The sequence below is a fragment of the Fusarium oxysporum genome, chromosome 7 (assembly GCF_000149955.1).
Source record: "Fusarium oxysporum f. sp. lycopersici 4287 chromosome 7, whole genome shotgun sequence".
Taxonomy (NCBI): Eukaryota; Fungi; Ascomycota; class Sordariomycetes; order Hypocreales; family Nectriaceae; genus Fusarium; species Fusarium oxysporum.
This window is the reverse complement of record NC_030992.1, coordinates 1,807,504-1,824,388: the sequence shown is the minus strand read 5'-3', so window position 1 is coordinate 1,824,388 and position 16,885 is coordinate 1,807,504. Positions and strand designations below refer to the sequence as shown.

Below are 16,885 nucleotides of genomic sequence, written 5' to 3'. Positions count from 1 at the left end.
GCTTCACCGTTTACCACCTGGGTGGGATTTGCAGCAGGCTGCGCCAGCTCAGTCTTTGCTTGCCTGTGGGTATCTATCTGCGATGCATCTAGTTGAGCTGAAGCGCCCGGAGCCTGAGGCTCGACAACCGTGGCTGCGTCTGCCTGTGACGGCAACGGAGATCGTAGAGAAGGGTCCGAAACCACAGGAACTTCTGATGGACCCGAGGCAACGCCTGGTCTAGGGACACCAGCTTTGCCAGAGGGAGCAGGCTGTTGTTCAGACTGTTCACTACCAGTAGACTCATCAAAAGACCCTGCAGGTAATTGATCGGCCTGACCAGACTGACCTCCTGACGAAGCGCCTGCCCCTAGAGTAGGCTGCTTGTCCGTTGCACCAGATGGCATCATGCTGTTCACCTGCTCATGGAGTTTGTTGATCTGATCCAGAAGTTCCTGAAGAGCTTCTTCGGTAACCTCAACCATATCGCCCTGGTCTTCAACCAATCGCTTCACAAGGCCGAGAGTGTGGTGAAGTCCATGACCATGGTGTGATTTCCCAGGAGGCTCTTTGAAAGGCACTACCTTGATAGATCGAGCCACTGGTTCATTGAAGACTACACCTGGCAGTCTGAACGAAGCTTTGAGACGAGGCAGTAGGGCAGCATGGGTGAATGGGGTGGTAAGGAAGAGACATGGTAGGAGGCAAAGAAGAATGTATAATCGAATCATTGTGTCGACTTGGTGATGGAAAAGAATTGAATAAACAATGTGTGATGCTCTCCAGTCCATTGTGGCCGACAGGTTGCCATGATATATCTTTTGTCACGGGCTTCAGGTTGTAGGGGAGCAACACATTCCAACTATCGTGATAGCAACGCTTGTCATGGTGTCTCAGTCTCGGGTGGGCATACAATGGATCAACACTTGTTGTTTCACCACGGGCCAAGGAAGGCTTTCATTCCTGTGATGAGCGGGCAATTCAGGCAGTATCACGCTTAATTTTCTTTGTAGACACCTCGAATGGATCATATGGATAGTTATGTAGCGTGGTGATACGCTGAAGCAGGTATTCTTGATATTGTTGCCGAGTACAGCCTGTCCGTCATGTTGATCGCTGCGGGGAATCGAGGCAATGCGCGGTGGAATCTCTTTGGTGCATCATGGATGACGGAAGTCAAAATTGGACACAAGATTTGTCTGGCGGAGTCGTGACGACGCTCGGGTCTTGGTCAGGTAATTTCTCGGTCGGGATTCTTTGACTGACTACCTGGGTACTAATGGATCTCGGTTGCACCGGAATTTGCTACAATCACAAGTGACAACTGTAAGCACACGATGTGGCATTTGGGGGAGAAAGTTTGAATACAGAAACCGAAAGCTTCAAAGGTAAATATTGATTGAACGTTGATGTTATTCGCGCCTGCGAGGATTGTGAGGTATTCGATGATTAAATGCACAAGATACAATTTCCAGGGACTTGACCGCTAGGAATCAGACCTGAATTCACAGGCTAGAGAACTCCGAGTGATAGCTAAAAAGCAATGCCACGTTATTCTGCAGGTGTATTGAATCGCAGAGTTCCGCCACCCTGATTATTTGCAGGGGCTTGCTGAGTGACATTGAGAGAACCCCATTTCTTGCTGGTTTTCCACCGTCATCACGGGCTAAGGGAGGGCTATCACGAAAATGTGACTGAATGAGGGGGATAAAAAGGGCCAGATGGAAGTTACAGTGTTCTCCGAGCTAGCTGGTGTGGTTTTTGTCGGTATCATCAATATTCCAATATATGTGAATATTGATCAGGGTCATGGTGACCATTACAGAGCATCGCAACATGAAGCCTTGAAAAGTCTTGTGTATATTTAGCGACCAAATGGCTATTTCGAAGGTGAGGCAATGAAAATCGTGCCTCTTTGGCGGTTAAAATATGTGGTCATCATCGCTGATTGATTGCAGGGACAATTCGGGGGCTGAAGGCGATGAAGTGAGCGTGGGAGCTTGATTGAAACGAGCTTTTGGTCGCTGAGTTTGCTCAGTCACCTAGGAGGAGTGGAATAACAATAGAATTCGAGGCGCTGCTTTGAGAGAGATTAAAGACATACCGGGGCTTTGATTGGCTGGAAAGAAGCGGTACCCCTGCCATGCGGCAGAAGTGGCACTAAACCTAATCGGGTAACAGAGGAGACGGGCTGGACCTGGGCCTGAAATCCCCAAGTTTGTTCGTCTGCCACTGCCACTTGCTCTCGCTCCTGCTGCTCTGAGTGTGAAGAAACGCGGGAAATCAAACCAACCCAACCCAACCGATTTTTCCTCTCCTTGTGCGCCGCCTTCGGCCCCAGCACCAGAATCAAAAATGACAACAATACCAAGACCCCAACCTTACAAGACAAGGCTTTTGCCCTCTGTTCCATTACTTTCATTTCCACTTTTCACCACCGCAAACCCATCATCACCACCCTGAAATCTTGACTCGGCACCAGGCTGAATGAAAAACTGACCTGACTTACGTCTGTGATCGCAACTCAGCTCCTCCTAATAAATCTCCCACTACTACTAAGACTCGCTCCACGCAAGCCCCAAAAGCCCACCACCCCTGACCACGTCTTGTCCACCACGGGATCACCACCGGGTCTTTGGTTATTTGCCGCCTCTCCCGTCACCAGTCTATTTCTCAAAACCTGCTCCTTTCCCTAACCTTCTTCCACTATCCTTCGCCGCTTGCAAACATCATCAATCAACACCACACATCACCTTTTCATCAGACAACCCTTCCTAGACTATAGCATCACCGTCAGCTCTTTGTAACCTCGACCTCTCTCAACACCATGGCTCCTCCAGTCAAGTCCGCCGACGCGCGACGCAAGTCCAGCACCAAGGCCAGCTTGATTGTTACTCGCAAGGTGTCGCCCGACAAGCTGCGTGCTCTACTCGCGCCCGACTCTATCAAGGAAGAATCTCCCTTCAAGGACATGAAAGCCAACGCCGACTCACCTACCGATGCCGTGTCCGCTTCTGGTTCGCAACCACCAGCCAGCAACACGAATGGCGACAATGCTTCGGACTCTAACGCTGCTACTCCTGCCCCTGACGCAACTCCTGCCGACGGGACACCGGCCCCTTCGGCTATGGGACCGCCTACCGATGGACCGAAGAAGAAGGGCGTCAAACGATCTGCCCCGGGCGCCAACGGTACAATAGATGGTGTCCCCAAGCCTCGAGGAAAGCCTGGCCCCAAGAAGAAGCCTCGTCTGTAAGTTTTTGCAACCCCCACACATATTTGAACATTGGACTGACCACTACTCCCAGGGAGGACGGAACGATCGATCACTCAGGTTCCAAGCCTGCCGGAGGTCACAAGCTTGGGCCCAAGGCGAATCAAGGGGCCATCAACGCCGGACTTCGCGCTCTCGATCGCTCAGGCAAACCCTGTCGCCGATGGGCCAAGGGAGGATTCCAACTGAAGAGCTTCACTGGTGTGGCATGGGAGATCCCTCGCTGGGTGGCACCTCAAAAGAAGGCTCCCGAATCCAGCGCCGAGGATTCTACTGCTGCATCGGCCGAGGGCAGCAGCAAGGAGAACAAAGAGAACGGCCACGAGAGCAACAGTGCTAGCAATAGCAATACTGCTAACGACGTAGAGATGCAAAGTGCGCCCAGTAACCACGCCTCCTCGCCGGCACCTCTTGCTATTGCCGCTGCTTCATAAAACTGCCCCTACGACGCGACCTTTTTTTCCTTTTCATTTTGCTCTGATACCAGAGATGTTTTATTATAGCGCGAGATATTGCGGGCGTTCTAGGTTGGCAGACAACTGATTCTTGGCCTGTCAGTGAGACTGAGATGCTCTCAGACCGAGCATGACCGTTCATTCATTCGGAATCTTTTATGTTTTTCATCAAAAAAGCGACGCTGGTGTCGCTGGCGTTACGGAACAGCGAGGATGGAATGCTGTGGAAAAGGATTGGCATTAAACCGTACCAGGACTGGCGGAGCATATATTTGATGTACAATTATTGTTACGATGGTGCAATGTTAGATATACTCGGATAATTCTCTGAAATGAGCAATTAAATATTTGTTCTCTGAAGATATATCGTACTTATGCTGTTATACTGCGATCCATGCGCCCGTAGCTTTGAAGACAGGCGCTAATCTGCTGGTTGCTGCACACATTGTTTTCTTGCCGCAGCCTACCTAAGTAGTGTCGATAATTCCAGTCATTAATGGCTCACCACTTGAGATTACGCGCCACGTAGGTCTGAAAGAAACTGACGCAGATGCCATCTCGCGATAACTCTAAGTAGACGTGGCAGAAAGCTCTTCATGTCAAAAACGGTTCCCCAAGCGTCCTCATCAGGTAACATGAATGATCGCAATGTCAAAGCCAAAGTCACAAGTCTTCAGTTTATTGCCTGTTTCGACGAGGAATAATCTCTAACATGAGGGAATTGTCAAATTCAGCGGTCGGGGAAGAGTTTTCGGGGGTTGAGATGGCCCAATGGCCAGACTGTGGATACATTTTCGTTCGTCTTTCTCATCGGGGTCATGTCTTGATGTCGTGGTGTGGTCGCAGGGAGCGCGCAAAGCTTAGTCATCGACACCAGAGCCGTCCCGTGACTTTCATGCCCGTTTGACTACGGTAGGTACGAATTGTAACTGTATTGCCCCAAATTTTAATTGATATTTGATGTACCGTGCTTTGAATGTTTTGCGGTTAATGGGGATCTTGCTTTTAAGATAAAATTGGTGGCTGATGAATGATGCTTGGAGGGGCTTGAGCGAACAGGTTTGAAACCGAAACCCAAACCAACCTGGAATATCCATATCAAGATGGAGATGCTCATTGGAGGTATCGGAATAAGTCAGCAAATAACCTCGCCAACTTATAAGCGAGGAAACCACAACTTGTTTCTGCACCAGGGCAGCGTTGGTCTCGCTATTGCTACTGTCATCACTCGAGTGTTTCTCTCCAGAACACGGAAAGGACCCGAAGAAAAAAAGGCTCAGGACTATGCTATCGACTATTATTACGCCTTAGCTTTTGGCCATGTTGGGGCGATTTCATTTGCATGGGGACCTGGAGCAATGCAGGTTAGAAAGGGTCCGGCCCGGCAGCGGGGAAGCTGGGCCTCCACTGTTAAGTTGATGCAGCTGTTTGCTAGGTGAAAGCTTAACAGACAAGGTCAAGTCAGGCCAGGCAGGTACTAAAGACTAAACCCGCTGGGGGAGAAGAGTGACCCTCGTGATAGATAGCGCAAGTTGGTAGCCATGATGAGTGATGTGATACGTACAGCACCGGCTTTTCTCGTCAAGCCATGACTCGATTCATGTTGACTACCTATTAATGATAACTAATTGACGAGTCTTTCTTACTACAGATACATTCGTATCTCATTTTTCTCCTTTTTAGTTACCTAAGTATTAATCTGCGTCTCTATTGCTGCTAGAAGTTGGTGAGTGGTAACGGTGACGCGCTGTTGTTCTGACGGGAACCACCTCCACCTCTACCCGCCCCGTCCATCACCATCACCATCACCATCACCATCCACCCGTCTTCTCCTACAACTACCAACCGCTATAGTACACAAGTCGCCTTGTTCTCCCAACTTGAAGATCACTTGAGTCTATTGCTCTTATTTATTTCTTTCGCTTTCTGCTCCGCTTTGTCAGCCTTGCCGGTAATTTGTCGACGCATCCGAAGCTCGTGCTACCACCTCCCAGACGACTGTTACGACTGTTTCCGACTACGCTACAGCTCACACCCCCACTACAAGCCTGCGCTGGAACCCATCCTAGGGCTTCACCTGGCAGTTAACTCACCTGCCTTTGCTGCTGGGTGACTTGCTACCTAGGTACCTTAGGTGATAGCCGGGCTGTTTCGTTCCTGCTTGTCGTGGACATGGCAAGTCCCCTTCACCAAGCTTCTCGCTCGTCTGCTCGTCCCGAACCAGCTTCGCCATCCACTCGCCACGCCCATTTCTCTCCTCCGCATAACTCGTCTATAACCAATACTCCCAACTTTTATACACATCCTGCCCGTACTTCGATATTTAGTGCATCCGGCGAGCTCAACATTCTGGGCTCCGAACCGACGAATACCATCATGGAGACTGTTGGGATTGAGACGAACGCTCGGAGAACTGGTCTACCGTCCTTCTCACGAGCCTTTAACATGCTTGTGGAATCCGGGGCTGTTGATAATAATTTCAAGAACGAGGATGAGACTTTCTTTGTCCCATCGTATCTCGAGAACTCGACATACGCCCAGAAGCTCCAGGAGGCACACCAAGCTAAAGTTCAGTCCCGTCGCGATTCGACTCCAGCGAATGGTTTATCCCAGCACTCCGCTACGTTCAACCAGCATCCTTTGCCCCCCGGTTCGCATCGAGGCATGTCGCACACTGTTATAGAGCGTCCCCCAGCCTTCGAGGAGGATGATGACCTTGCACCTTTGCCAACAAAATGGAACAAGGATGATCAGTGGGGAGGCATTGAGATCCAAGCTGACGGCTGTACTGTGAAGTACATCGGACCTAAGAATCAACACGACCAAGATCACATGGCTTGTGCAGTCCGCGCCGACCACTACATGCCCCCCCAGTGCGGAATTTATTACTTCGAGGTGCAAATAGCAACAGCTAAACGCGACGACGCGACTATAGGTATTGGGTTCGCAACCAAGAATGTCAATCTGTCACGGCCTATTGGCTGGGAACCCGAGGCCTGGGGTTATCACGGCGACGACGGGCGATGTTTTACAGGGTCAAATATCGGAAGACACTACGGCCCTGGATACAACGCCTATGACGTGATTGGATGTGGCGTGAATTTCAGGGAGAACAACGCCTTCTTCACCAAAAATGGAGTTAAGCTAAGTATGTGCATGCATGCTAACAGCCCGGAGAAGTAAGAAAACTTGGGACCTCTATCCTAAGGGATGAAAAGACTGGCCTAAAGGCTTCTAAGTCCACCCAAAATTTATATACCTTAGGACTATCATCATCCTAAGTGATGAACATCTAAGTCTACACTGGATTTACCTAAATCTCGTTATCACCCAGGATGGAGGTCCTCAGTTTTCTTGCTCCCTGAGGCAGGTCACCTTACGTCCTTTGCTAACAAACAATAGTCACGGCATTCCACGATGTTAACAGAGGTAGGCTCTACCCAGCGATTAGCCTCAAGAAGCCCGGCGAGTCCATCCGAGTCAATTTTGGACAAAGCCCTTTTGTGTATAACATCGACGATATGATGCGGGTAGGCTTGTGTAATACCCCACACACAGCATGATGCATAATTAATGCCCTTTTTAGGAAGAGCGTGAGAGAGTGCAGAAAGATATCCAAGCTACAGACACATCAAGTCTCGTCCCAAACATGAGCGAAACCGATGTAATTCAGGCACTTGTTCTTCAGTTCCTCCAACATGATGGCTACGTGGGTACAGCTCGGGCTTTTGCAGAAGACATGAAGAAGCAAAAAGAAGCTCTAAGCCTTGATCCCGGAGTTAAGGTCGACGGTGTTAGTATTAGAGATGACGAAGACGCAAATAATCGCCAACGTAAGATCACACTTCCTTGTTGTCTTATCCTACTTCTGACCACGATACAGGGATCCGGCGTGCAATCCTCGAAGGGGATATTGACAGGGCGCTCAAGTACACGAATGCATATTATCCCCACGTTTTAAAGGATAACGAACAAGTCTATTTCAGATTGCAATGTCGCAAGTTTATCGAATTGGTGCGAAAAGCGGCCCAGCTCAACATGCGTAATGAGACCAAGGGTAATGGGCATGTTAACAACCCCGCACCTCAGACGATGGATCTCGATCTTAACGGCAGCGAAAATACTTCAAGGGATGCGGATGGTGGTGAGAATAAGACAGTGGTTGCAGAGCTTGAGCGCAATATGCTGGAATACGGACGGACACTCCAGGAACAATACGTCAATGACCCACGGGTAGAAGTCAGCAAGGCACTTACTGAGATTTGGGCATTGTTGGCATATGAAAACCCACTCAAGGTGCCTCAAGTCAGCCACCTCTTGGATAGGAACGGTAGAGTTGCTGTTGCGGAGGAACTAAACTCGGCCATTCTACGTAAGTCGAACAAAGGAGCATATCAGTTGTTGACAATACTAACGAACAAGCAGTATCTCTCGGCAAATCGTCTCGAGCAGCACTAGAGAAAGTTTATGCTCAGACCAGCGTGCTCCTTGAAGACCTTCGCCAAGACGGTGGCGAAGGAGCATTTGCTTCAGTGAATGATGTCTTGAAGGGAATCCCACAACCTCCACAACACTGATTCCACCGTCGCCGACATGCCTGCTATTTTTGCCTCATTGTCGGTTTGCATTCTTGGGGGTTTATGGTCATCGGCGTTCTAAAGGGTAATGCTATTAGTATGGAGTTTCTCTTGTATCTTGTTTTCTATTTCTGCTCACTTCTTACCACACGAGCCTGTAAGATACTGTGCTCGTTCAGGAGTGGCACTTTGTCGATACAAAGCATTTCGTATGAAGGTTCTGTGTTCCTAATGAACTCTTATAGACGGGTGAAGGGATTGGGGATGGGTTCATGGATAATAGGTCAACAACTCCCCTCTTGCAGGCAAAGAACGGCGGGTTGTACAATGCCCAGCACATAGATAAGACCAGTGTCGACGATCAGTGGTAAATCGATTTTCAGCATATTCTACCAGGCACGGGATTCTGAGCTGGCTGCTTGGCCGTATCTATTTTCCTTTGCCAGTTCCTTTGTGATATATATAGTACATATTTATACAGCCCGTGTCTCGTCTTCTCTACGACGATGGGATGAAACTATCCTCCTGGATAATGAGCATCCTGATAGATTCACAATTTGTCCACCCCCCAGCACTTTTTGTATAGCCGTTCCTTGTGCCTCTTCAAATTATCCAGTCCTCCCAAGCACTGACTCAATGACTTGTCCTGCCAAGCAAGAGCATTATCGTCTATCAGATAGGTGTATGCAAACACGTCTGCATCAAACAAGCCCGGCCCATCAACACCAAAGAACCATTTATCCTCTCCTAGTAGGGATGATAGTGCTCGCAGGGCAGTTGTGGCGTCAGCTAGAAGTTGCGACGGTGAGATGGTCGCGCGTCGTATTGTCTTGAGTATTTCGGAAGTGGCCGCGGCGTGGAGTGTCTGGTGGAGAGGGGCGCGAAGGAGCATCGAGGAAGGAAGGTAGAGGCTTTTGAGGAGAGAGGCATTGGCGGGTAGGAGGTAGAGAACATATAGCTATACCATATTAGCATACATTCCAATTATATGACAGTGATTTACATACCCAAGCTGGTCGGATATTTTGTGTCAGGAGAGCTTGGTAGGCTTCAAGGCGGGGTGATGTGATGCTGGGTAGCTCACGGACAGCGTGCTCGCGAACGTATTTGTGAATCTTTTCGCCAGTAAGGGGTTTCGAAACTTGCGACGCCGGTGGCAGGAGAAAAGGCAATGCGCCTGAGGGCGAGGCGTGGTTATTCGAAGGTACGATATCGAAGTCAATACCAGCGATTCTCAACACAGTCTGTCGAGATAGCATTAGCACAATGCCTCTATCGACTCGTGTCCCTCGACTAAAAACACACCTGCCACTTCAGACATGAAGGATTATAGCTCGGCTTCCCTGTCAAAGCATCTTCATCTGCCACAAAAACATATAAGGCCGGTCGTTGGCGCACGCTGGCGGGGGACCTTACGGGGAGGTCTTCGGGGCTGTATACGTGAAGGGGAAAGTGGTTGAACAGGTTTCGAATGGGGCCCGGGACGACAAACCAGCGATTCGACTGTGGAGAGTCGACGGTAGACGTCATGGCGAATCCGGGGTTGTTGGCTGTGTCTCGGTGGGCTTTGTGTATTTTTTTTCTTGTGGTTGGAGGTTGAAGCTTTAGCTACAGGCCGGAGGACGGATCGGCGCGGCGGGCAAAACCCCGGATCGGGAGTATACGTATCTTTCCCCGGAAGAGAGCATGCCAAAGGCCGGGGAAGACGGAGGGAATGATGAAATAATTAACAGGGAGAGAACCAATAAACCGTTTCTCTCCCTCATTTGCGTCGAAAATAACCTCATAATGGCTTGGAATTGCTTATTCACCTGTCATGTTGTTTCATGATGCAAACTGGTAGTGTCAAATACCCCGTAAAACTAGAACGTTATGTCATGATATTCGATATGGGATGAAGATCCCGTACACGATTCATGAGCTTGCGTCAAATTACGCCATCATTTGAAGACCGAGGTCTCAACAGCGGCTGCAATGTCCTTTAATCCGCTTTAGTCGGCTTGTAGAAGCGCCTCGGACACTACACCTCTTGAGGTAGTCTAGTAAGGTGGTCAACTACGGTTCAATACTGGCTCCGCAAGAGCGGCTCTATCAAGGGTTTGAGATATCCACCTCTATGCTAACGTTGAATTCTGGGCTGACGTTTTATGATCGCAGGCCAGACCTGACGGATCAGAGGCCCGAGGCAGGGCAGACGAAGTGGTAGCATCGGTGAATGATGTCCGACAGAGCCGCGCAAAATGGAGAATTGGTTCATAGTGAGCAGATTCTCCGGCGTCCCTGTCGTGATTTTTTCTGGTTCTAACTAGAGAAGGGGAAAGTTCGGGATCTCCACTATAAGAGCCAAGCGCACCAACTGAAAACCCAATTCCGAAAGAACCCGGGCTTGAGCTAGACTGTAGTGGTTCTGATGCGGACCCTTATCTCGGACTGAGGCTCGCTAAAGAGTTAGGTCATGAGAGACTTGGGAGTATTCTCAAGCTGTTTTGGTGTTGGGCAGATACAGATAGGCTGAACGGACCGGTTAGATGTTGTGAGATGGTTTCTTGCTGCATCAAAAAGAAGAAGAATCACCTTATTTGTTCCTGACTGAGCACAAATAACCTGCATGGAATATGCAGGCAGGATGAGGTAACACTGCAGATCAATACTTTATAAAAGCAAATACCAAGAGTCCCTGAATAACAAGAATACTGGGGTTATCGTACCATAGAATACTCTTTTCATAACATGACCTCTTATTCCTGACGATCCTGCTTATCACTGGAGAAGTTGCAAAGAGCTTGGTATTAAGCCAGCCAACATTGTCTCGATTTTCAGAGATTGGGGATTGGGGATTGGGGGACACAAGACACACCCCACGCTATCTGTGTCCAAGGGTCCAATGATTGGTGGGCGCTTGTACGAATAATAAAACAGATGCCGAGCCGAGAAGGTTTCAACGCATCACGGCTAAAAAGAAGAGAAGAGAGGATAGGTAGTAGGTATGTAATTGATTAGATGAGACGAGCGGTGAGTGTCTAAGCGGTGCAGGATGCCCGCAGTGCGGCGATAATAATGCACATAGGGCTCGATCCAATCTCATGCGGTGTCATGATGCTACTACAGTAGCGTCTTGTTATTATTCGCATTAGTTTATTAGTTTCTCTCGGTCTTTTTCAGGGTCTCTTGTTTCCACTCCTTGAACCAAAAATGACTCCAATGCTCCCATGACAAGGCAGATCGACCAAGAGGGAGAAAAAAAAAGAAGAAGAAAAGTTGGGTCTGAGATCCCACATCTCCCACTTGCACCCCAGATCCACTGGGACATGATATCCATAGGTAAGGTAAATTAGACCCCAGTTCCTAGCTCTGGTTAGCTCCCGGGCATAAGGCCGAGTTGCGGTAATGCAGAGAAGACTTCTTTTTGTTTTCTCTCGGTTCCATCTTCTGCCCCGCCGAGCGATTATCTAGGATCTAGGAACAGAACAGTTGTCTACTGCTGCATGTAACCTTGGGGCTTTTTGCCAGTGTTACCGTGCGGATGACGGTCGGTACTTGCGGATAAATGTAAATGAACAATTGGTAGTCACAGTCACAATCTGTGGTGCCATCCATTTGATACCTTACCCTGGCCTATCTTGGTTTCCTCGGCTTCAGTCGATTTGACTGAGGGCGGTATCTTCCACTATTATAAATACCTACTCGCGAATTCTTGAGTCTCTCTATCATCTCGTTGCCTCCTCCACACTTCGGCGTCTCCGTCTCCGTTCACGATTTGATTTGATTTGATTGCATCCTGTCCCCAGACACTCGGCCCTTTACTGTTCTGTAGCGCAGCCAGAATAAGAGGTCAACACCTAACAAGCGGGTCTTCAGCACACCCAACTGTTTGCGGCATCAGCCTAATACATCAACCACACCTAAAATCAAACGTTTAGGGAGAGGTTGTCAAGAACGTCACCACTCGTGCCAACTTCCAGAGTGTACATCCATTACCGGAACGTCACACTGCAGAAAGAGGTGGCAGCAAGCGTGTGAAACAAGTCGATATTCTTGAGAACAGACCAAAGGGGAACAAGAGAGTGACATCCCGTCATTTTACCCCACGCAACACCTGTGCTTCCTACCTTTACGGTCATAAGCATATATACAGGCCAGGGCCGACAGCACACCCACCTCCACATCATCCTACGCACACACATACAGTAGTTTATCAACTGTCACTGTGCTACTGTATCTTTATTTCTTGGCTGCCTAACCTCACGGATACATATTCCACCCCATTCCCGCATTCTTCTCCCTCGACCTTCTCCTCTATCTTATATATCTGTCCCTCCTCTCACCAACACCTGGACTCGCTCGCTTATACCAACATTGTCCGTCACTATCTCATCATCAACATCATCAACTATCATAATGGACGCTCCCTCCAGCTCAACTTCCAACTCCTCGGCTCAGCAGTCTCCTTCTGTACAGATGGTCCCTCAACCTGCTCCCGCTCAGGGTAGCGGTCCTTCAACCGACGCCTTTCTCCAGGACTTCACACTCATTGCCGAGGCTGCCAAGCGGGCGCAAATGGCCATCATGATACGCGACTTTGAAGAGTGTGGCCTGTAGGGGACTGCCCTCTTTCGGTTACGTTGGCCACGTTCTCCCTTCTACCAAGGGCGATGACAGGAAAAAGAAAAACCAGAAACAGAAGCGACAATCATGCCTGTCTCGACAGCAACAGCCTATTCAGCTCCGCGAATCACTGCAAGATGTCATTGGGGGATTTATGCGACTGTGGCATGTTTGGCTTATCGCATTTCACCAATCACGCCTCACCAATGCCTTATTCACATTCTTTGTCTTTTGACAACTGAACTCGACCCGAGGCAACCCTTATCGATGAATACTTCTCTTGTATTATTGAAAGTGGTTCGATGGCATCTTTCGGCATGTGTTTTCCCGACGATGATAACGATTTAACTCACTCGCGCATCTGAAGTGGGCCTCATTCATGTCCATTCGGCCCTTGATCCGACCCAAAGTATCGGCTGTTCTACCTGATTTAACGTGGGATTGTCGGGCCGGGAACCACCGCGAGGCTACCGTATTTCCGTTTGGCGCTGACGCAATTGACGGCTTTTTATCCGACGAAGCAAGTTTAAGCCTCCATTCTTCTGATCGGCCGCCATCCTCGGCTCGGTTTCTTCTCTGCAAACAACCGACAAAGGCGCAACCGGGGACTGTCGTCATATCAACAGCATCTCCATTGCATTTCTTGCTTTCGACACATGTATTCCTTTTTTTTAATCGTTCATAACAGCGAACATCCGGGGGTTATGGCGTTTGGTTCAAAAATGGAGGCACATGAACGACCCCACATGTTTTTTTTGTTTTCTCTCTCCACTTCTGCGATGGAATAATTCTATGTTGCTACTGCTACCACATAGATGGATGATTGGATGTGATAATATATATACCACGGGCAGGTTGTTCTTTTTTTTTTTGCATTACTCATGATCTTACACTAAAATGCTACGGCTATAATGGGAATGAGCTGCATGGATAGATACTCCCAGTACTACAATGAGATGAGACAGCCATTTACAGTACCTGCCTACTTGATTTTCTTGACTGAAGTGTGATGCAATGTCAAATCTGTGTTGGACTTGAGCTTGTGCCTCCGAGGCAGGTACATCTGCCGGGCACTTCTTTCTGGCCTTTCTGAACCAAATGCACGTGAGCTCATTTGTAGTCTATCCAGCTTCTTGGGCACTTTCACTTGGCACCCGGTCAGCTCCACTGTTCAGGCAAAGCTACCAGCAATACTTGTATCTTACATTCAGCCGTTTACTGTCGTCAATAGCGCAGTTGAAAGCATGCGCTCGAGATGACATTGCTCGCTTAACATGGGTTTATCCTGCTACGGGACAGAGCTTGGGAGCAATGGTCAATATCCAAACCCAGGCTCAACATCAAGATTCAAGCCGCCGACAGGCGAAGAGGTTGCAACTGAAACGACACCACGATGCAACTCCCCTCCGTGTGCCGCAAATTCAGAGTCGCCAGGATATCAGAACATCGAGATTTATCTCAAAAGTTCCCCTATCGCCTCACTTTTCTCTTATCCAAGTCTGGTCACCGTGAGGCCCCCCGCACTTGACTGAGGTTCTTGGACGGCACAGCAGAGACCTAACAAGGTAGCAAGGCTGTGTATCGGTCAACTCCGTGTCTATCTGGATCTCCCTGCCGGAAGGATTAGGTGCTGTAACCCTCCATCTCATCAAAGATGGTGGCTAGGAGCGTGGAGGTCACACACTACCTTACATAAACTGAAACTCTGCTATACAGATAGACAAGGCCATCTGGAAGGCTGATAATGTCTTCATGAGGCTCGAGCGTTGGATACCCTTGACAAGTATGCCCCTGACGTTTCAACACTTTTCAGCTTTGGTGCATCCATTTCCTATTCTGACCCGGGGAAATCCTTCCGTCTGCAGGACACAACCAACTGCATATAAACCATGATCATACCATGACTTCGCAACATAGCGAGTCGAACCAACAACTTGATTCTCGAGGCTGAGTATCTTGATCCTGGTATTCAGTTTCAAACCCCTTGCAAGCAGAGCTCCCAGCCATTTGACTTTCCATAGTTAATAGACCGTCCATAGGCACAGCAATGAATCCGGGTTGAGTGTCTCAACTGTTCAAATCAAAATGGCCACTCTTTCTGAGCAACCTGTGTTCAAGGAGCTGAGCACTCTTGTCAAACTTTCTCCCTCTGATGATGATCCCAACTTTCCTAACTTTAAAAAATGCCATGCTGCTAATTGCAGGACTGGCACTAAGGGGAAGGAAATCGATGCCAAGAACATATGGAAAGAATTGATGAAAAAGGAAACACTTTCGAACGAGTTCGAGTTCTACTCGACAGTTAAACAATTTCTCCCGTTGATTCAATGCAAGAGGCATAATTCGAAAAATTCCCTTCAAGGGCGCTTTGATGACTGGAAAAGGTCCCGAATTGAGAACTCGGTTTACACTTCATCTGAAGTGTCGCTACCTGGCACACCGACTCAGAATCAAGTCTTCGAATCGCCTACTGTGGGATACGATACACCTCTCTCAAGTCCTCTTGTCGAAGATGGCACACCAACAACCCCAGAAAAAAGTCCGGCTTCCAGCTTTGACAGTTTCATCCTAGGCACCCCCAGCAGGATGAACCATCACAGCCCTCTTCCAACGATTGAAGACATGTCAACATCTGACGAGAGCCCAAGTTATATTCCCCCATTGGCACTCGGCATCATTTCGATCCCTGACAAGGCTGCTGATGTTGGCCGGTCAGATAACGTTGTGGAAAACATCACCGAGGTGAATGTCATATCCCCCAGAGAGCCTCCAAAGTGGCTCCCTATTCATTCCAGGCAAGATGTTGCCGCCGAACAACCCGACATCGTGGAAACCATCGTAGACGATACAGTTATAGATGAGAATGATTCGGATGATGAGCCACGACTCGCCCACCCGCAGTTTAGTGAACTTGGGATAAAGAGGAACGGAACCTTGAGCGATAAATCCGCCATCATCAGGGAATTAAGGAAGCCTCTCACGCATGCACAGGTGCGAGAGGGCAAAGTGTATGTCCTGAAGCACAAGGAAGAAAAGGATATGTTCAAGATTGGATGGACCGCTACTACTGTCAACACAAGTCTATCACGGCCCAACAACTGCTACGGCTCATCGTGTGAGACCAAGCCCATCTATGAATCTCACAATTTATTCAACGGTGCCCTCAAAGCCCACAGACTGGCGCACTTGTTTCTCAGGGACATCAATGTGCGGGTCAACAAGTGTAAAAAATGCGGCAAAGGGCACAACGATTGGTTCGAAGGACGTGAAGAGGCTATCGTGGGCACAGTCAAGGTCATGGAGGGCTTTTTACGAAGGCCTGCTTATGAGTTGAAGGAGAATGGAAAGCTCTCGGATGAAGGGAGAGCCATGGTGAAGAACATGTGCAACGTCACCCTCGAGTCATTCCAAAGGAACGAAGAGTCTTATGGGATCCCGGGCCATGTCACTGATGCTGAATCTTTGACGATTACACATACTGTAGTCCCTGAAGCTACGGTTGATATACACTCAAGACAGGGCCAGGTTGACGTGTCGTCAAGCCAGCCAGAAGCACTCGCCGCATCCGCGGGTACTTCAAAGGAACTGGAACCACCCTTAGAGGTGAACAAAAGTGGATTCCGCAATAAATTCAAAGAATTGTGTGGTAACATGAAGGACAAAATCTCCAAGGAGCCTGCAGAGGCTCACAAGAACTCAGCCAATGATGATGAATTTCTCATTGCACTTCTCGGGGCCCTCGACCAAGATAGTGACAGCACTGAGAGACCTCGCGGATGGAGTTCTTTGGGAGTTGTGTGGGCCAAATTCACGGCGATCTTCAAGAGGTCGGTTGAACCAGATGCTAAGAAAGCGAGTTGATGATTGGGTATGCCGAAATAGGTGAGTTGAGTATCTGTATTATAGGTCAGTTCTGTTTGAGTAAATTGCTTGTTTGCTTTTATGTATTTAATTACTATATTGATCTTCCCATCACTCTACTCAGTATCGTGAGC

General features: G+C 48.8%; 8 protein-coding genes across 14 annotated transcripts in view; 6 read left to right on the top strand and 2 right to left on the bottom strand.

Moving 5' to 3' along the window:
• Positions 1–2,088, bottom strand: part of FOXG_05306 (uncharacterized protein) — a 3,764-nt gene extending 1,676 nt beyond the window's left edge. The window contains exons 1-2 of the mRNA XM_018383512.1: positions 1,348–2,088; positions 64–1,284 (exon numbers count right to left, since the gene is read on the bottom strand). Coding sequence (XP_018240463.1) covers positions 64–770 — 707 coding nt within the window. The 5' untranslated portion in view covers positions 771–1,284; positions 1,348–2,088. The remainder of the gene's footprint in view (positions 1–63; positions 1,285–1,347) is intronic.
• On the top strand, positions 1–4,781 carry FOXG_05305 (uncharacterized protein). Of its 2 annotated transcripts, XM_018383511.1 has the most exons (3): positions 1–1,869; positions 1,938–3,231; positions 3,288–4,781. In XM_018383511.1, the coding sequence occupies exons 2-3, from the start codon at positions 2,807–2,809 to the stop codon at positions 3,685–3,687; spliced, it is 825 nt and encodes a 274-aa protein (XP_018240462.1). In that variant the 5' UTR covers positions 1–1,869; positions 1,938–2,806; the 3' UTR covers positions 3,688–4,781. The 2 variants fall into 2 exon arrangements, with proteins under 2 accessions (XP_018240462.1, XP_018240461.1); XM_018383510.1 differs by having other exon boundaries at positions 1–3,231.
• A 30-nt stretch (positions 4,782–4,811) lies between these two features.
• FOXG_05304 (uncharacterized protein) lies at positions 4,812–5,147 on the top strand (the record flags this gene model as incomplete). The annotated part of the gene is made up of 1 exon (XM_018383509.1): positions 4,812–5,147. The coding sequence occupies one exon, from the start codon at positions 4,812–4,814 to the stop codon at positions 5,145–5,147; it is 336 nt and encodes a 111-aa protein (XP_018240460.1).
• Positions 5,148–5,276: 129 nt separating this feature from the next.
• Positions 5,277–8,953, top strand: FOXG_19028 (uncharacterized protein). Its single transcript, XM_018399201.1, has 5 exons — positions 5,277–6,856; positions 7,111–7,238; positions 7,295–7,541; positions 7,592–8,080; positions 8,134–8,953. The coding sequence occupies exons 1-5, from the start codon at positions 5,881–5,883 to the stop codon at positions 8,283–8,285; spliced, it is 1,992 nt and encodes a 663-aa protein (XP_018240459.1). The 5' UTR covers positions 5,277–5,880; the 3' UTR covers positions 8,286–8,953.
• On the bottom strand, positions 8,420–11,014 carry FOXG_05301 (uncharacterized protein). Of its 4 annotated transcripts, XM_018383506.1 has the most exons (5): positions 10,639–10,824; positions 10,398–10,586; positions 9,591–10,324; positions 9,293–9,529; positions 8,638–9,243 (listed from the first exon to the last, which is right to left on the bottom strand). In XM_018383506.1, exons 3-5 carry the CDS (start codon positions 9,813–9,815, stop codon positions 8,836–8,838), a joined length of 870 nt encoding a protein of 289 aa, XP_018240456.1. In that variant the 5' UTR covers positions 9,816–10,324; positions 10,398–10,586; positions 10,639–10,824; the 3' UTR covers positions 8,638–8,835. The 4 variants fall into 4 exon arrangements, with proteins under 4 accessions (XP_018240455.1, XP_018240457.1, XP_018240456.1 ...); XM_018383505.1 differs by having other exon boundaries at positions 8,420–9,243; positions 9,591–11,014; XM_018383508.1 differs by having other exon boundaries at positions 9,293–10,324; positions 10,398–10,824.
• Positions 11,015–12,683: 1,669 nt separating this feature from the next.
• On the top strand, positions 12,684–12,884 carry FOXG_05300 (uncharacterized protein; the record flags this gene model as incomplete). The annotated part of the gene is made up of 1 exon (XM_018383504.1): positions 12,684–12,884. The coding sequence occupies one exon, from the start codon at positions 12,684–12,686 to the stop codon at positions 12,882–12,884; it is 201 nt and encodes a 66-aa protein (XP_018240454.1).
• A 385-nt stretch (positions 12,885–13,269) lies between these two features.
• FOXG_19027 (uncharacterized protein) lies at positions 13,270–13,575 on the top strand (the record flags this gene model as incomplete). Its single annotated transcript, XM_018399200.1, has 1 exon — positions 13,270–13,575. The coding sequence occupies one exon, from the start codon at positions 13,270–13,272 to the stop codon at positions 13,573–13,575; it is 306 nt and encodes a 101-aa protein (XP_018240453.1).
• Positions 13,576–13,953: 378 nt separating this feature from the next.
• Positions 13,954–16,883, top strand: FOXG_05299 (uncharacterized protein). Of its 3 annotated transcripts, XM_018383503.1 has the most exons (3): positions 13,954–14,398; positions 14,464–14,673; positions 14,756–16,882. In XM_018383503.1, exon 3 carries the CDS (start codon positions 14,976–14,978, stop codon positions 16,749–16,751), a length of 1,776 nt encoding a protein of 591 aa, XP_018240452.1. In that variant the 5' UTR covers positions 13,954–14,398; positions 14,464–14,673; positions 14,756–14,975; the 3' UTR covers positions 16,752–16,882. The 3 variants fall into 3 exon arrangements, with proteins under 3 accessions (XP_018240452.1, XP_018240450.1, XP_018240451.1); XM_018383501.1 differs by having other exon boundaries at positions 14,464–16,883; XM_018383502.1 differs by having other exon boundaries at positions 13,954–14,673.
• Positions 16,884–16,885: the final 2 nt, after the last annotated feature.

Excerpts from the sequence above, each read along its gene's own strand:
- FOXG_05301 (XM_018383505.1), bottom strand. The coding sequence starts at position 9,815 with ATGACGTCTACCGTCGACTCTCCACAGTCGAATCGCTGGTTTGTCGTC. Across the intron at positions 9,530-9,590 it reads CTTCATGTCTGAAGTGGCAG|ACTGTGTTGAGAATCGCTGG; the intron begins GTGTGTTTTTAG and ends CTATCTCGACAG. Across the intron at positions 9,244-9,292 it reads AAAATATCCGACCAGCTTGG|CTATATGTTCTCTACCTCCT; the intron begins GTATGTAAATCA and ends AATATGGTATAG.
- FOXG_19028 (XM_018399201.1), top strand. The coding sequence starts at position 5,881 with ATGGCAAGTCCCCTTCACCAAGCTTCTCGCTCGTCTGCTCGTCCCGAA. Across the intron at positions 6,857-7,110 it reads CAAAAATGGAGTTAAGCTAA|TCACGGCATTCCACGATGTT; the intron begins GTATGTGCATGC and ends AACAAACAATAG. Across the intron at positions 7,542-7,591 it reads AGACGCAAATAATCGCCAAC|GGATCCGGCGTGCAATCCTC; the intron begins GTAAGATCACAC and ends ACCACGATACAG.
- FOXG_05305 (XM_018383511.1), top strand. The coding sequence starts at position 2,807 with ATGGCTCCTCCAGTCAAGTCCGCCGACGCGCGACGCAAGTCCAGCACC. Across the intron at positions 3,232-3,287 it reads CCCAAGAAGAAGCCTCGTCT|GGAGGACGGAACGATCGATC; the intron begins GTAAGTTTTTGC and ends CACTACTCCCAG.
- FOXG_05299 (XM_018383501.1), top strand. The coding sequence starts at position 14,976 with ATGGCCACTCTTTCTGAGCAACCTGTGTTCAAGGAGCTGAGCACTCTT.